This window comes from Nipponia nippon, unplaced genomic scaffold (genome assembly GCF_047370975.1).
Source record: "Nipponia nippon isolate SJK-2023a ecotype South Korea unplaced genomic scaffold, ASM4737097v1 scaffold_9, whole genome shotgun sequence".
Taxonomy (NCBI): domain Eukaryota; kingdom Metazoa; phylum Chordata; class Aves; order Pelecaniformes; family Threskiornithidae; genus Nipponia; species Nipponia nippon.
The window spans coordinates 4562069-4578362 of NW_028262413.1; the positions used below are offsets into that span (position 1 = coordinate 4562069).

At 49.1% G+C, this 16294-nt stretch overlaps 1 protein-coding gene across 2 annotated transcripts in view; it reads right to left on the bottom strand.

Moving 5' to 3' along the window:
• Positions 1 to 3333: 3333 nt before the first annotated feature.
• GRIP2 (glutamate receptor interacting protein 2) overlaps positions 3334 to 16294 on the bottom strand; it is a 149331-nt gene continuing 136370 nt past the window's right edge. For both annotated transcript variants that reach the window (XM_009469835.2, XM_087744646.1), the window contains exons 21-24: positions 13592 to 13712; positions 9827 to 10063; positions 7924 to 8070; positions 3334 to 5438 (exon numbers count right to left, since the gene is read on the bottom strand). In XM_009469835.2, the coding sequence (XP_009468110.2) occupies positions 5241 to 5438; positions 7924 to 8070; positions 9827 to 10063; positions 13592 to 13712 (703 nt within the window). In that variant the 3' untranslated portion in view covers positions 3334 to 5240. The remainder of the gene's footprint in view (positions 5439 to 7923; positions 8071 to 9826; positions 10064 to 13591; positions 13713 to 16294) is intronic.

The window sequence follows — 16294 nt, forward strand, 5'->3', positions numbered from 1 at the left end:
GTCTGACGCCATGTCTGTCATGGTTTCAGCCTGGTTGGCAGCTCAGCCCCACCCAGCTGCTCGCTCACCCCCTCACCCAGTGGGACTGGGAGAGAACTGGAAGGGTAACAGTGCAAAAATTAGTGGGTTGGAATACAGACAGTTTAATAATTAAAAAAGGGAGGGAAAAAAAAAACACACAACAAAGAGGAAAAAAAAACCAAGAATAGCAAGTGATGCAAAAGAAAACAATTTCTCCCCAGTCCCCATCCCCTGGTGTGGGGTGTCCCTTGGGTCAGCAGTCCCAGCTGCGTCCCCTCCCGAGCTCTTGTGCCCCCCACCTGCTCGCCGGCCAGGCAGTGTGAGCAGCAGAGGCGGCCTTGATGCTGTGTGAGCACTGCTCAGCAAAAGCTACACCATTCCCCGGTCATCAACAGCGGTTCAGTTTGTTGTGCTTTTTTTCCCCTCAGCAATGACTTTGGGCGAGTGGGAAGAAGGGTCGGTGCTGTCCCAGCCCACGGCGGTTCAGTCTTGCCCGGCCTTACTTCACTGGTACTTTATTTTCCCCAGACCAACTCTTCATCAAGTGCAGTAGGGCATGCGCTGAGTCTTACAAGGCCATGAGAAAGTAGCCCTTTTTTGTTGTTGTTGTTTTTTTTGTTTGTGCTCTTCCACTTCCCCTCTTTTTTCTTTTCTTTCTTTGAAAATAGAGCGCTGATGCCCTCACAAGACTGTCCCTGCAGACGCCAGCTTTCCCTGGCCCCTTCACGGGGCACAGGGAGATGAGTGCAGCTTTCTGAGTTACTGCTGGGGAGCTCTTGCCGTTGGGCTGAGCCACCCCAACTCAGCCCATCCCAGGGCATTGCCCGCTGCTGCAGATCTTGGCTGCGTGGCACCACTACCATGGGGTTCAAATACATTAGAAAGGCCCACTAGGAAGAAAAAAAATTAAAAAACCCAAAACATTCATTTTCCTGGTGTATGGGACTGGTCATTTGAGGCTTGCTGATGGCCTGTTCAGTCAAGCAGGTGAAGGTTAAATCAGAGAGGGCTTTCCTTAAGTCCTGATTTGAGGTAGGGAAAGAAAAACCCAGCATGTAGGTGGCTACTATTTGTGAAAAGTAAAGCTGCTCAGCGTTCGCGCACTGGGCCCTAATCATTGCTGAGGATACAGCACCCATGCCCAGGATTAGCACCACAGCTGTCTTTATTTGGAGGGGTTGGGGTTTTTTGGCTTGGTTGGTTATTTTGCTGGGTGAGATTTGAGGACTTTGGCAGGGATTTCTCCTCCCGTCGGTAAAGTCAGCAACTGCAACATGCCTCAGGTTAAAATAAAATAAATAAACAAATAAATAATTTAAAAAGCCACTACGTGTCATGAGCTGCTGTGCTGGTTTTGGCTGGGATAGAGTTAATTTTCTTCACAGCAGCTCGTACGGGGCTATGGTTTGGATTTGTGCTGGGGGCAGTGTTGATAACACAGGGGTGTTTTCGTTACTGCTGAGCAGGGCTTGCAGAGAGTCAAGGCCTTTTCTGCCTCTCACCCCACCTGGGTGGCGAGGGGCCTGGGGGGGCACAAGGAGCTGGGAGGGGACGCGGCTGGGACAGCTGACCCCAGCTGGCCACAGGGATATCCCACACCGTACGGCGTCGTGCCCAGCGTATAAAGCTGGGGGAAGGAGACAGAAGGGGGGGATGTTCAAAGTGATGGAGTTTTTCTCTTCCTGAGTAACCATTACTCATGACAGAGCCCTGCTTTCCTGGGGATGGCTGAGCAGCTGCCTGCCAGTGGGAAGCAGTGAATGAATTCCTTGTTTTCCGTTGCTCCCATGTGCAGCTTTTGCTTTACTTATTAAACTGTCTTTAGCTCAACCCACGAGTTTTCTCACTTTTACCCTTCCGATTCTCTCCCCCATCCCACTGGGGCAGGGGGTTGAGCAAGCGGCTGGGTGGTGCTTAGTTGCCAGCCGGGGTTAAACCACGACAGCTGCTGCCGAAGGGCTTCATGTACCTGCCATGGGCAGCTGCCACCCGCCCGTGGCTGTGGCCGGCTCCCTCAGCCGAGGTCCGTGGGACACAAGGTGACATTGGCAGAAGGACATGCTGCCCACTGAGGCGACCGGCAGCGCATACCAGGGGAGCAGCACCGTGCTAACCTTTTGCCTGGTGTGTGCACCGAAACCTCCTCGGTCACGTTGCACGGGCTCGCGTTAAACCTGCCATCGCCCCAGCACCTTGGTTGGCTCCGCACGGCTTTGGCAATTCCCCGGTGCCAAACGTGTGAAGGGCCTCGTTCTGAAGTCTGTGCCCCAGGAGGGCGGCCAGAGATGGCAGATAAGGCTTGTTTACGTGGCAATGATTCTCCAGGTCTAACCAGGAGCATTTCCATACCATGCTCAGACCTCCAAAAATTCCTGCATTACCCACTTGGCCATGAAGGGTTGCAAAACCCGGCTCACCCTTTCCTTGCCAGTGAGCACAGATTGCCTGTGGCCTTAGCATCCCAGCCGGCGCTGCCCGTGCTGGGAGCGCAGAGGTCCCCCAACCCCTTTGTAAGAGTGCAGGGAAGAAATCCTCAACGTAGAGACACAAGGAACTATGTTCTGCGTTCGTGGCAGTTGTCTCTTTGGACATCTGGTTTCAGAGGTGGGATGATTTGGCTACCACACCGTGGCTCCCCAAGGCACCCCACTACAGCTGCAGGGTGCTGAGCACTGGACAGGCCACCTCCTGCCAGCACATTGTCCTCCAGCAGTTTTCCTAATCCATCCCCAGGGATTAACCATAGCTTTGCAACTGCTGCCACAGCCACGTCACGGCCACCATGCACTTTGCTGCATTGGTGTTTTGTCATGAAGCAGCCAAGGTTTAACGCAATGAGATTTCCAGCGTGGCCAAGTGAAGCTGCAAGCGATGCTGTAACCATGTGCATGGTCATCTCCAGCTCTTATCGCCAAGAGCTACAGCAGAAGTGCCTCCGTGTCCACAAGGAGGGAAGCGACTGGCCCGCGTTCCCGCTGCCGGGCGGTGGCAAGGGACAACCCCAGCCCCACGCTGGTAGCCCTACAAGCAGTGGCCCCCCAGCAAAATCCCCTGCGTGCCCTCCCCCTCGTCCTTTGAGGTGTCTCTTAACTGGGGGTCCCCTGGCAAGTTAAAATAGAGCTGGAAGCAGAGTGTGGCCTCACTATCGTCCTCCAGCAGAAAGGGACACAAACCAGAATGAATGCATTTCATTTGCTTTTATTTAATTTAAAAAAAAAATCAAAGTCATTGCAATCCCATTTAAATACAGAGATTTACAAATAGGTCCAAAACAGGACTAAAATATTATTTGAAATGCTGTACTTTTAAATATTGTGCTTTCATAGATACATAAGAAAATTAGCATATAAAAATACTTTACAAGGAATACACTCTAATATATGGATAAAAATACACATTTAAGTAATGCATTTCATCTTCATATCATTCAAAATGCATAGGAAGGGATACAAGGACCAAGTTTTTCTTCCTCTTTTTTTTTTTTTTTTTTAAAGCCTTTAATAAAAGTCTTCATTATAAACCTATGAGAAGCCCCCGGGAGCTTCCACTGCTCATAATATTGCATATAAAAACACTTTCGGCTGCACTGTCAATGCTCCACAGTATCAATTATGGCACATTATCTAGTTGTGGCAGCAATGGTATGGGATATTGCATACTCGAAGAGAAAATGGCTACAACGACAAAAAGCTGGATGGGGCCGGACACGTGTCTCGAAGAAACACCCTGGTATGTGGTGCTACGGCGGAGGGACAGAGTTGCAAAGGGGCTCGGGAACGGATGGTGGGGGGACAAGTCCTGGCTCAGCAAAGCGACAAACGTGTGGCGTACACCCATCCGACACCCTACGCGCACCACCGGCACGCAGGTGGTGACGGGGGAACCGAAAGGGTGAGCAGGGAACGGGGGTGGTGGGCGCTGGGGCTGCGGGTCCCCAATGAAGCGAGCTCCTCGTCTCTGCCGTGCCCGAGCCTTCCCGGGGAAAGCAATGCCAGGCTCACGCCACCAGCGGGACATGAACATCATCATAAAGTGCTAATACGTGAAACATGGCAGGCAGATGAGGAAACCGATGCAAACCTCACAGCCCCTCTTCCCTGCGGGGTTGGGGGCTCTGGGGAGGGAGGGGAGCGACCACAGGGCATCATGCTTGCGGAGCCACGGAGGGTCCAGCGGCAGGCGAAGGCGGGTGGACTGGGGGCGAGCAGCCGAACCCCCGTGGGCACACACGCTGCCCAGCCCATGCAGGACACAGGACACACAACTTCCAACTAACAAAGGGCTTCTCATGCCACTGCCTGACGGGAGACAACAAGGTGTTCTTAATTCAAACCATCAGGGACAGCCCTGGGAAGATCACTATTCTGCTATTTACTTGCAGGCACAGGCCAGGTTTGCAAGCAAGAGATCTCCATAAAGCCCAGACGAACAAGGTGGCTGGGGATTTGGGCAGGTATTCAAGGCTTTTAGCCACGGGTACAGCCTTCTGCTCTGCAATAACTACTCCAGCGCAGGTAACCACATTGCTCATCTGAATCGATGGCGAGACAAGGTGCCTCATCCCACCACAGGGCAAGCCAGCCCTGGCAGGAGAGCATGGACGGGGCTGGCAGGAGGCAGTTGCAAATATCAGTTTTTGAACAAGAATTGCATCTAGCCACTCTCAAGCACATTTTGAAATGTCTTTTAACCAGGGCTCTCCACAGCCCTGCACCGGGAGTGCAAGGGGCTGCAGAAATCAATTTATCAGGAGTATTTAAAGGATGGAGCTGAGCACAACAGAAAAGGAAAGGCGTTTCAGTCTTGGTGTATGCGATTAACTGAGCAAACAAGAAGCATAATAGCACCATGTGTGTTTATAGGATGGCCAAGGCCTTCAGGGTAAGGAGGGTGTCGGAGGCAGGACCCTGCACACCCTGACGGCTGGGGCGCAGCGGGATGCCCTGCCATGGGGGATGGCTGTGGATGCTCCTTCCGCCCGTCGGCAGCTCATCCCATCGCCAGCGCTGCCCACGGCCCGAGATGCGCATCCAGCTCCGACCTTCCCAGCAATATTTGGCGGTCTACAGGTGACAGCTCAACTGGAGACCCACCTCCCCACTTGCAGGTTATGGTACACAGAGCATTTACAAATACCAGTGCAAAAACCAGGAAAAACACCCCAAATACCGCAACGGCTCAGCAGAGGCCCCGGGCACCGTCTGCTCTGCTCCCGCTGCTCAGAGCGTCTGGATGCTTGCCTTGACCTCGGTGCCACGGGCCACCCGTGCCGGGAGCTCTCCGTTCCCCTCCAGGGGAGCGTTGGCAGCCAGTGCCAAGGGGTTTCGGCTAATCACCAGGTCCAGCTTATCTCCAGCCTCCGAAATCAGGGGAACAGCCAGACAGCAGTCAAAGTCTCTCGTTCGGATGCGGTTTACCTGCCGGGATGGATTTAGGACGTGCCATGGGGAGGAACAACAGAAAGACCACATTTGTTAGTCAGAAAATGCAAGGCTGGTGCTAAACCCACACCTGTGAAAACACACAACTCTTGGGGGTCCCTGATTCCAGGTTCACAGCAGAGCAGAGCGGGGGCACCCTTCAGGCTGAGCACATCCTTGCTTAGCTGCAAGGATGCAATAACGGGTATAGGAAGGGGGGAAAAAAAAGTCTGGATCAGGCATAAGCCCTGACCCTCGTTGTCTGGGGCAGTATTACAAGTACTAAACACTGCAGGGCTCAAAGCCAATTCTCCAGTTCAAGCCTGTAGGAGAAAGGTTGCCATTTTCCATGATTTTTTGGCCATCATGGCTTTTACTGGCCTTAAATCTGTGATGTGTGGTATTCAGCGCCTAGAAAGCAAGTACAGCTCAGACCCTGAGGCTTCTGGCAACCATCTTCCAGCTCGGCCAGCAGTAAATTGAGACTATACTGAAGAGTTTCTGCTTCTCCTCTCTCCATTTACATCCTTCATTTCAGAGGAGTCTGGATGCATTTCACAAGGGCTCAGAAGGTGGCTGCGAATTCTCTCTGCAGGATTCAGCAGTGAAAGCACTTTTACTGCTGTCTCTTGCAGACCTTCAAGCACGTTTCTAGGCTGGGTCACCTGCAAGAACCACCCCAGCTCTCGTGCCCACAGCTACCAGAGCACCTGGGCTTGGTGCCACAACAGCTCCGGGACGGAGGGGGCTGGCAAACAGCACGGGGAGGGGAAGCAGCGAAGGGAGAAAGGAATTTCCCACCCACCTTTGGAGCAAACATAACCCCTGGGGCCAGGCTTTGCTTCCTTCTCTGGGTAAGGGCCGGATGAGTCCATGCAACCCTTCCATCCAAAACCTTTTCCCAGCATTAATGCATGCCCACGGAGCTGGGCTCTGTGACGGTAGCAGCGTCCCCCTGCCCTAGCTGGTGTCCACACTGTTGACCCCAATACTGCTCCTTACAGTGTAGTAACTAAGGACAATTTTTAGACCACACGTGGACAAGGAGAGATAAGCCAGGAGCTTGCTCTGCCTTTGCTCTAAGCCAACCAGGCAGTTCCAGTGCAGAAGTGCAATTAGTGCAACGCTGTGCTCCAGCTAATCCATCCAGCCGAGAGGCAGAGGGTCTGTTCAGCAGGGACGAGGTGTTTCGCTGGCCTTCAGGCACATCACCATGCCCACGATCGGCAGCACTGTGAAGCATCCTCAGCAACACATCTCTGTACTTCTTGCTGGGAGTTGCCTGTACCAGGTCTGCAATCCCTCATTCACAACTCCACACGTCAACGCGATGGCAATCGCCCCGTCTTCTCGTAAGTGTAAGCCATGCGACGCAGCGTGCGGAAGGGGGTGTCGAAAGTCTCCACGCCGCTCTGTTTAGGATTTCGGGCACACCTCCCAGAGCACTTGGCATTCGCAAAAAGCGACACGTCCAACATTCAACAGAAAGGCAGCCCAGAGCCTAATTAGCCTCTTGTTCATTCTTGCACCATCTTTTATTTGAAGCCGAGAAGGAATAATTGTATAGCAGCCAACTGGCTAGAGACCGTAACAAGCTCAAACAAGGTTCCCCACAGCGCTGCCAGTTCATTACCTGATGTACATAATTATTGGTTCTAATCCTACTGCTAACAACCCCCACCTAGAAATCAGTAAAGCTAAATATCTTTGAGTGTTTCCAAATACGGTCACAATATCTGCATTTCCAAATGGTGGCAATTTTTCCATTGGGGTTGCACTTTCTCAGTTGCTGTTCGAGTTGCCTCAAAGCTAAAATAGTTGGTTTTCATCCATATAAAGCTCCTCTCCAATCTCCAAAACTCACCGTGCTCTCACTGTCCCTCTGGTAGTCCAATATGCCCAGGTCACATTTATTACAGACACTGCTTTTTACCAGAGTTTTTATTCTGTTTCTGCACCAGCTATTTCAGATTGAGTTTCTTTCAAAGAAAAATATCCATGAAAAACACTTTGCTTGAGGGATGTGTTTCCTAGAAAACTCTTTTAGTTGTCAAAGGCATGCACAGAACTTCACGAACACTGCTTAACTCCACGCGGGGCTTTGCAGGAACACGTATTGGTCAACACAATCCAGTTCATCCAAAACTCACCCTCTTACATGAAAAGCACTGAGGGTGAGAAGGGGAAGCAACACAGCTTTTTGGTTGTTTTGAGCTGCCCAAGCTCAAAAAGGCCGGTGCCAGGCAGGCTGTGTCCTGGAATAGGTGTAACCTAGGGGTACCACCTGGGGGTACTACCTAGTGATTTCTCACTATAAAACACAGGTCTCACTGAGCACTTGGTGGCTAAGTGCTCACCTAGTTGGCTAACTATTACCTTTCATTAAAGTTAGTGCTGCCATGGATGGGTCTCACTTCTCTCTTCCTCTCAGCCACTCATTCACTCCGTCCCAGCCTCCAGAACTGCATTTTGCATTTATTACCTGAAGCACTCTGTCATATGGCTTGAGGCCACACTGATCTGCTGGCCCATCCGGACGGACCATATTTACATAGACACCTTTTTCTAACAGGCCATCCGACACACTGAATCCAAAGTCTTCGCTCTCCGGGTCTTTGCGGAGTGTCATCTGGAGGGGCAGAAAGAGAACACATGTTTTAATGCAGCAGAGGCAGGAGGAGATGTACCAGGTTGGCAGGACAGGAATAGCATAGGTAATGTGTATGGACCTACAGCAATTCTGCTCTGGGTCTCCTGGGCAGATTTTTCTTAGCCTGGGCAGCTAATACAGGTTGAGCCTTATTTATCAGACACCATCAGCTTAGGTAGATCGCATGGACAAGTGCTTTGGTGACTGGCACGTAACCAGCCACACGATAGTCCCTCTCCCTTGGATGTGGAAGGAAACGCAAGCAGCGTAATACAGACAGCTCCTGTATTTCACCCAAAGAGCAACAAAGCAAGTGTTATTAATGGAGCATTGCCTTCCCTGGCCCAGGTTATGCTGGGCATCCTCTGTGTATGCCAGACCAGCACATGAAAAATCAACATGTTCATGGGGAATTTTCAAGGTAGTGTGTCAAATGTGAAGACAACTCCTTTTTAATACATCACTCAGCAGGAACGTCTAAACTTCTCTCATGAGTTCTTTTCAGAAAATTCATATCAATAAGTGCTGACATACTGAGGACAAGAAATGGGTACCCTCATCACTCTTCCCTTGAGCACATCACGCTTTGGCCTCGTCTAAAGGAGGGATGCACTGCTGGAAGTGTATCTTGCCACAGGGTAACACTGGGAACCAGGGACAACTGATTCCCCACCACCACCAAAATCTCCCTTTGCCTCCATGAACTGGGAGTGCATCTCTACCATGAGGCTTTAACTCCATCACCGTGTTCTTGGCTGGGTGAGCTTCATAGATGTGTGGTCCTTGGGAAGAACAGTGCCCAGGATGACACACAGGAGCAGCCCACCTGGCCTCGGCCTCAACCTCATCTCCAAACACAGCCAACACCAGATGCTCCAGCAGAATGAAGAGTCACTCTATAACATGCCTAATTACACAGCTCTCCTCCTTCAGGTATGAAGGAGTTTTATTTAAAGACACATTTGCCATGCCCTGAAGGACAAGAGCAGATCAAACATGAAAAAGTTGTTTTTTCCAGCTACCGTAACTGCAGGTTTCATTCTAAAGTCAAACTAGGAAAGAAAAAGGCAATCAAATTTTTTGAAACCTCTCCAGCTCCCTTCCCTGCTTGCATTCTGCATTAGCAGCTTCTACAGTTAATTTCTACTTCTAATTACCGTTGCCTTGCACCATGCTTAAACTGGGCACATTCAGCTGGGTGCTGAATTCAAACAAGTATCCCATCACTGAAGTCCTACCATTTGCACCCCTTCAGGAAAGGCTGGGGGTGGAGTGGAAGGGGAGGGAAAATAAGTTATTTTTAAGTTATTATAAGTTATTTTTTATAAGAAAAGTGGCCTACTGAAGGGAGCATGCCACTGGAAAAGGGTTGATGGGTCTCCACGGAGCCATACTTTGAGCTCTCTTGCCTGTATCTGTAGCACCAATTAACGAACTCCAGAACACAAAGACTTGTAAATCTCATATAATAAAGGGAAACAGCAAAGCACAAGTTTGAACCCTGCTGAAGCATGGCAGCTAAATCCCATTACTCTTCTGAAGGGGCCCCTTCCTCTTCATCTGACCCTCTGGAAACCTTTGCTGCAGACCTGGGTGGGGGCCATCTTTAACAAGGAACATTTTCTGGGAGTCCCTCTGAACAAAGGAGATTTTCTACAAGGTTGCAAAGCTCCTACAGCTTTAACCATCGAGGCACCTCAGTGCCACAGCCAGACCAACCCTTGGCAATGCCGACCTTGTGAAACTCGAGGGGGGTAGGGGACATGATTTCCTGCATCTCCTTCTCGATCTTCTTCATGTCCAGGTTCCTCTCATTTTTCTTGGCAGGGGAGCTGCTACCCTCGGTCTGTCCACCATCACAGCTGGAGTTTGCTTTCCTCAATGGGCTCAGTCCCGATGGGTTGACAGAGTCCAGGAGCAGCTTGCTGCCCTCCAGGCCCAGGTTGTGCACACTCCCCGTCATGATGGATGCCTGTAGGGCAAGGACACAAAGTCACTCTGCTGAGCCAGCAGCAGGAAGAGATGGACCACACAGCAACAAAAGTGGCACAGACAACAACGGGGGGCACCATTGTTCCCATTAATCAGAAAAGTAAGTACCAAGAAGCTCTTCCAGTTAGCTATAAAAGCCATTTCCAGACCTCAGGAGCCTGCTGCCAGGTCTATCGCTGACCTGCTGCATGCTCTCCCACCCCAACATGGAGCTTTATCTCAGAAGGAAGCATTTATGAAGCATCTCCTTATTTTTTGATTACCTCTTCTACACAAACAGGGCCAGGCAGGCCTCATCTTGTGCAGGAACGTTCTTGATAGTCAGGAAGGATGAACACCCCCATCTCAGGGGGCTCCCAGAGGAACCGGTGTCTGCCTGGCTGTCCAGCCTACCCCTGCAAGCTGCAGCTCCCCATCAGCATTGCACACTGCTGGTAATGGCCCAGGGAAGTCAATACCTGGGACTCCACTGAGGCCAATTCAGCAGAGAAATTAGGATTTTATCTGTAAGTAAATGGGAGCCGTCACTGAGCAAAACTGAGTTAAAAATATGAAATTAAGTAGTATTTAAGCCTGGTCATCCTTGATAGCATCCATTAAGAGATACTCCTAAGTAGATTCTACTCCATTTGGCAACGCTTTTCACTAATGAGATTACATTGATCAAAGCTAACCAAGGAGTCAAGAATCCAGTCTGTGGAACCTCAACTGGCTCCAGGTCAGAGTCCATTTAAATGGCGTAATGAAAACTGTCATTTCAAAGTTCAGGCTCCAAGGGTCTGCAGTCCCATCAAATGTCAAAAGGTAGAAGAAAGAAAAGGAAAGGTAGGGAAGAGATCGTAAAATTCAGCATTGCTAAACGTGGCAAGTCAAAGAGCAATCGCTCCTGTGCATGGGGGAAATACCATCTGACTAAATCTCTAATCAAGGCCCTCCCATAGGCAAATAAAGCGAATTCTAGTGGCAGTATGAAAATGCCAGCACTAGCCACATTATCCCAAATAGGGATGGATAAAATACAGAAAATCTTTTAGCTTTGCACTTTTCAGGTCTTCACACAAAAATGGCTTAATCAGCTTGAGTCTGGACAAAAACTCAAATACCTGCTACACGCTGGAAGAACGTTGAGTTACCACATACTTGAAACACAGATTAACAAACAGTGGTACAGCCAACCAGGGTACGTTTGTCCACTGACCTCAGGCAACCTCAGTACCCCCCAGGACACCGTGCCGTGCTGTACCAACACCAGCATTGCAGAGCCAGGGAGGAGAACAGAAAGGTCTGTGCACGTCGTGCTACTGTCCTCCCTCATGTGCTGCAAATGCCAAAACTGGCCAGTACCCAACAGCATGCCATTCCTACAGCATTCAACTCCTTCTCTATCTTCAAGGTATTTCAATACTCTTTGCAGGATCATAAGCGATTTGCTAGGTGCTTTGGGTTAAGTGCAAGCGGTAGAAAGGGCAATTCTGGACTCCTCCAGCCTGTGGCTGCCGCACATTATTTTTCCCCATGGCTTGGTTGCCCTCAAAGCAAAGCAGGGACACACGCTCCACTAGGCATACTGGAAAAAGCCTGTTTCTACCCATACCGTGTAGTCTGGGAGTGGATCGCCACTGCGCGTGAATCTGTTTGCAGGCTATTTCGGGTCATCTTGCGTGACTCTCATTCTTTTTCAAGTGGTCAAATTTTAAAAATAAATTTAAAAAATCTATGACTGTCATAAAATCACAGGAGGCCGGGAGCTGGGGCTTAGAAACCTGTGATACAGCAAAAGCCCCAGTGAGCACGGTACGTCCCACACCACACCTCAAGAAGAATGGGCACACGGAGAGGGAGGAACAGATCAGGGGTCCTTCGGATTTGATACAAGGGGAGTGGAAACCATTCAGACTTCTGCTAAAAACAGAGCACTTTCCTTTTGTCTCCAGAACTTTCTAAAATATTCTAGAAATGTGCTAAATACACCCAAACCCTAGAGGTGCTCAGCTTTTTGTAAAATTTCTTTACATTTTTTAAAGCATACATAACTGTCAAAGCTCCCAAGCCTTAAAACAGCATGAATCAAAAGCCCACGCATCCCTGCACCACAGATCCCTGGAAAAGAAAAAGGATTGGGCAGAAAGATATTTTCTCTGTCCTGGCATTTCACAGTAGCCCAACAAATCCCTTCTTTTACATTTAGATGCCAGCCATTATGCAGAAGAGAAACATCTATGCATCATTTCAGAGGGGTGCTTTTCCTTAAGTAGTCAACAACAGTTCAGAAAGGTTGATAGCGGCTGCCTAAACTCATTTCTAAATACATTCAGGTCCAGGAGATGAGTGCTCAAGGGAAGAAGTTTTAGTTTGTGGGGGCTGAGGGGGGGTTGGTTTTTGTGTGGTTTTTTGTTGTTTTTTTTTTTTTTAAGTCAGCATTTTCTTAAGCAGTTAAGATAATAAATACACCGTTTCGTGCTTCAGCACAATAAATTTGAGATTTCCTCCCCCACTTACAGTTGCTAAGGATCAAAGAGGAAAGAACAATTAGTAAGTCCCTTGCCACCAATATTTTCACACATAGACCAAAACAGGACTTCCCTTTTCCAGCTCCAGTTATTCAGAAGTTGCCTTTTCTCTCTGAAGCCTAAGCTATATGCAATTGTGCATAAAAGCAGTCCCACTGGGGGTGATGGAGGGCACGACCCAGCGAGCTCTTTCCAGAAGGCAGGGGGAGAGAGGAGTTCGTGGGGTCCCTCTCCTCCTTTTGGGCTGCGGGAGCTGAGTCGGGGAGGGGAGCAGGACGGGACCCATCCCGCCGGGCAGGTTTGCTTCCCGCTGCTCAACAGTCTTGGGGGAGGCTTTTATTTGCATCCCACAGCTTAGAAATCCAGACTCCCCAACCTATAACCAGACACAATAACATGACCTCCAAAGCATTTTGGATTAAAAAAAAAAAAGAGAAAGTGGTTTGTGAAGAGAGGAAACACCTTTATTTCTGCAGGAAGCAATTTCTCAGATTTTTCCATGGGGAAGGCTGGCTGAAAAGCTTCCAATTACCCATTTCACTGAAACAGTTTCCGGCGGAGTGACAGCTGAATGCAAAATATATGTTGGGCCTGTCTATATTTGAAGTAAGCCAAGACTTCCGTCCCAATGGGGTTTTTAGGGGCTCCTTTTGCTTGGCTTTTAAGTGCTTTGGACAGACAATATCTTTCCAAGCAGAGGGTTTACCATTTGATAGGGAAGGTTTGCCGACAGTCTTGTGAAGATTGTTGGCCAGCCACAGTTTGCAAAAAGAGCGTGGAGTTCCTGGTGAGTAAGTCATTGGCTCAGGGAAAAAGCGCACGCAAGCAACTGTCTAATGAGACATAGTTATCCATTAGCACAAACACTGACATGGATTAAACTCGAGCCCTTCTTCACACCACTGGCAGCATAGGGATGCTACGGGCAATTAACAGATCTAACATTTACAGCAAGAGCAAAACAGTCAGATCAGCAGCAAATTTGGGAAGTAATTTACCTCAATCTCCCTCAAAAGTTCAGACTGGCCGCATGTTTCCAAATCCTCCAATGCTTCTCCAAAAACACGCCAAAAACTATCCTCGTGAGTGGTCTCAAGGCCATTTTGGCGGTTGGGGTATCTGTTGTAACGTAGGAACCAAACATTGTCAGCACTCTTCTGCAGCGGGATGAAAGCCGCGAGGCTACAGCAAGTGTCTCACCAGTAAAAGCAGAGACTTGAAGAGTCTTCATATACAAAAGCAAACAATATGAACTTTTCAGACAGAGTCCGAATACGAGACCTCCATGCATTTCCTAACGGGGCAAGTGTCTTTCAAAGGAAGAATTAAGTTGGTGTAGTAATGTCAAAGTTCAAAGGGTAAATTAAAAAGTGCCTGTAGGAAGATTGTAGGTTTAGGAAGACGTTTTGGTGAAATAGAGAAGTGAAAGAAAAAAGGATGCGTTATGGGTAAACCAGGAGCCTCAGAGACTGTTAGTACAAAGGCTGATGGGATAGAGCTCAGATCTGAGACACAGAACACCTGAGAAGAGAGAGAAAAACACAGAGGGTAACAGACATGGTGAGAAAATGATAAATACATTAGGTCTCTATGAGAGTAAATAATGCAAAGATGTATATAAAAATGATTGCCCTGGGCTGGACAAGCAAACACACACTACAGCCAGCAATATTGACAGTGTCATGTATAACCCATACAAACCAAGTTTCATTTGCTTTGGGAGGGCCAGGGAACTGAGCTGTTACTTTCGGGAGGCCTCTTTTTTTTGCTATACAACAGTCATGGTGCTTACAGCTGCGTAAAGATGGCCACCAGTTCTATCTATAACGGAGAATAAGGACAGAGACAATCTCTCTCCAGCTGGTACAAACACACATTAAGGTGATCACTGTGTGCATCTTGCTGGGCGTTCTGCAATTTCCCACCTTGGCAGTTTCAGCATCTCTTATCTCTGACCACAAGCCAGGTTCAATTCTCAGACTTCTAAAGCAAATAGCAATTAAACATGCTGAAGTCCTCTGAACAAGCCAGAGAAGTAGGTGACACAGGACACTGCTTACTGAACACCAGGCTCTGTGTAAAACTCAGACCGTCAAGGCTCAGTTTAACAGGAGCCTCTTGGAGGAAACTCTCCACGGTGTTAAATCAAGGTCACGATAAACCCACTAATGTGTCATGGGGAGAGACCCTAAGGGAACAGTGACATTAGAGCAGCCCTAATGCATCTTCTACGCATCTTATTAGGAGCTGCATGGCCAAGACTCCACCTCTGCAACATCTGGCAGCATCTCTCATGGCTTAATGGTCATCAGCATCGCAGACGGGAAGGGACGCTCATCCACCAGAGCCACTTAGCAAAGTCAAAACATTTTACTTGAGTACAAGTCAAAGAGAGGTTGTCCTCCATTAAATGCATAATGACCCCTTGGGCTATTAATAGAGCTTTTTCCAGATCTCTATTAACTGCAAAGTCTTCAGGACACGCTTTGCTTTTCATCCATTTGTTTAAATAGGAGTCTGTAGCAGGCATAAACTCACACACACACATCCTTTTGCTCCTTGTAGGATCGTGGCCTGCCTGGAGAGAGCAGTATCTGACATGGCTTATTGTATTTTAAATTTACCCCCTACCTTTCATCAGCTTTTAAAGGACACTAGCCTTCACACCAGGCAGAAAGGTCAAAAAAACACCCAGCAAGACTTCATAAAAACAAACCAAAATTTCCCCCCCAAAAGGAATTTTCAATTCTTTCCCCTTACTCATTTCCTTCCTCTGCTCCCAGGTTCCCAAAGAGGCAAAAGTCCCTTCCAGTTACCAGTTTCTTGCCTCTCAGACCAGCAATGTAACAAACACATCCAGGACGCGGATGAATCAGTACAGGCTCTCGCACTACTGGGTCAGCAGGTTTTTCCAGGTTAAAGGCAGCCAGGTTTAAAGACATTTTGTTTTTCTCCCTAATAAAAAGGGCTCAGCGGCATGAACCGTTTCACTTGCACTTTGACATCAGGGCTCGGAGCCCTCATTAGGGACACGCGGGGCTTCGAGCGCTCAGATTTGCTAACTTCAGCTGTCGGCAGCCTCGCTGCGAGGGCCACGAGGGATCAATGACCTCTGCGAGCCGGCTCTCACTGAGAGGCAAAACAAGAACAAAGTCTCTGCCGCTGCCAGCCTTCCTGCCAGTTTGATCATCTTTAAATAGGTGGAAATGGCCATGAGATGTTCTAAGGGTTTTGTTTGGACAAACAAAAGTTAAGGAAAAAAGTAAGGAAAAAAAAAGAACCGACAGTAACAACACGACACACACAACTACGGGGACTCTGGAGGATGTGGAGGGGAGGGTTAGTTACGAAGCAACGAGGCTTTTCCACCGTGTGTGGCTCAGCGAGGGGCAGCCTCTGGCCAGGGCAGATCCAGAAGGATTTTCACCCAAAGCGAGGGGCAGCTGCAGCCTCCTCCACGAGCTCAGGAGGTGTTGCAGGGTTTCTCGCACGCTGGCCGAGCCAGGGGATTAATTTGACCATGCTCACTCAGCGTGGCTTTGACTGTGGTGCTGGAAGAGCCAAAGTGCGATGGAGAGAGATGTCCAGCCACAGCTTTGGGAGATTTTAACTTGGACATGCAACCTCATACTGGTCCTCCAAGAGCTTTGGTTGGCCTTTTTGGCCTCGTGGCATCAAGCTCTTGTGAAGCTGCATCCTCA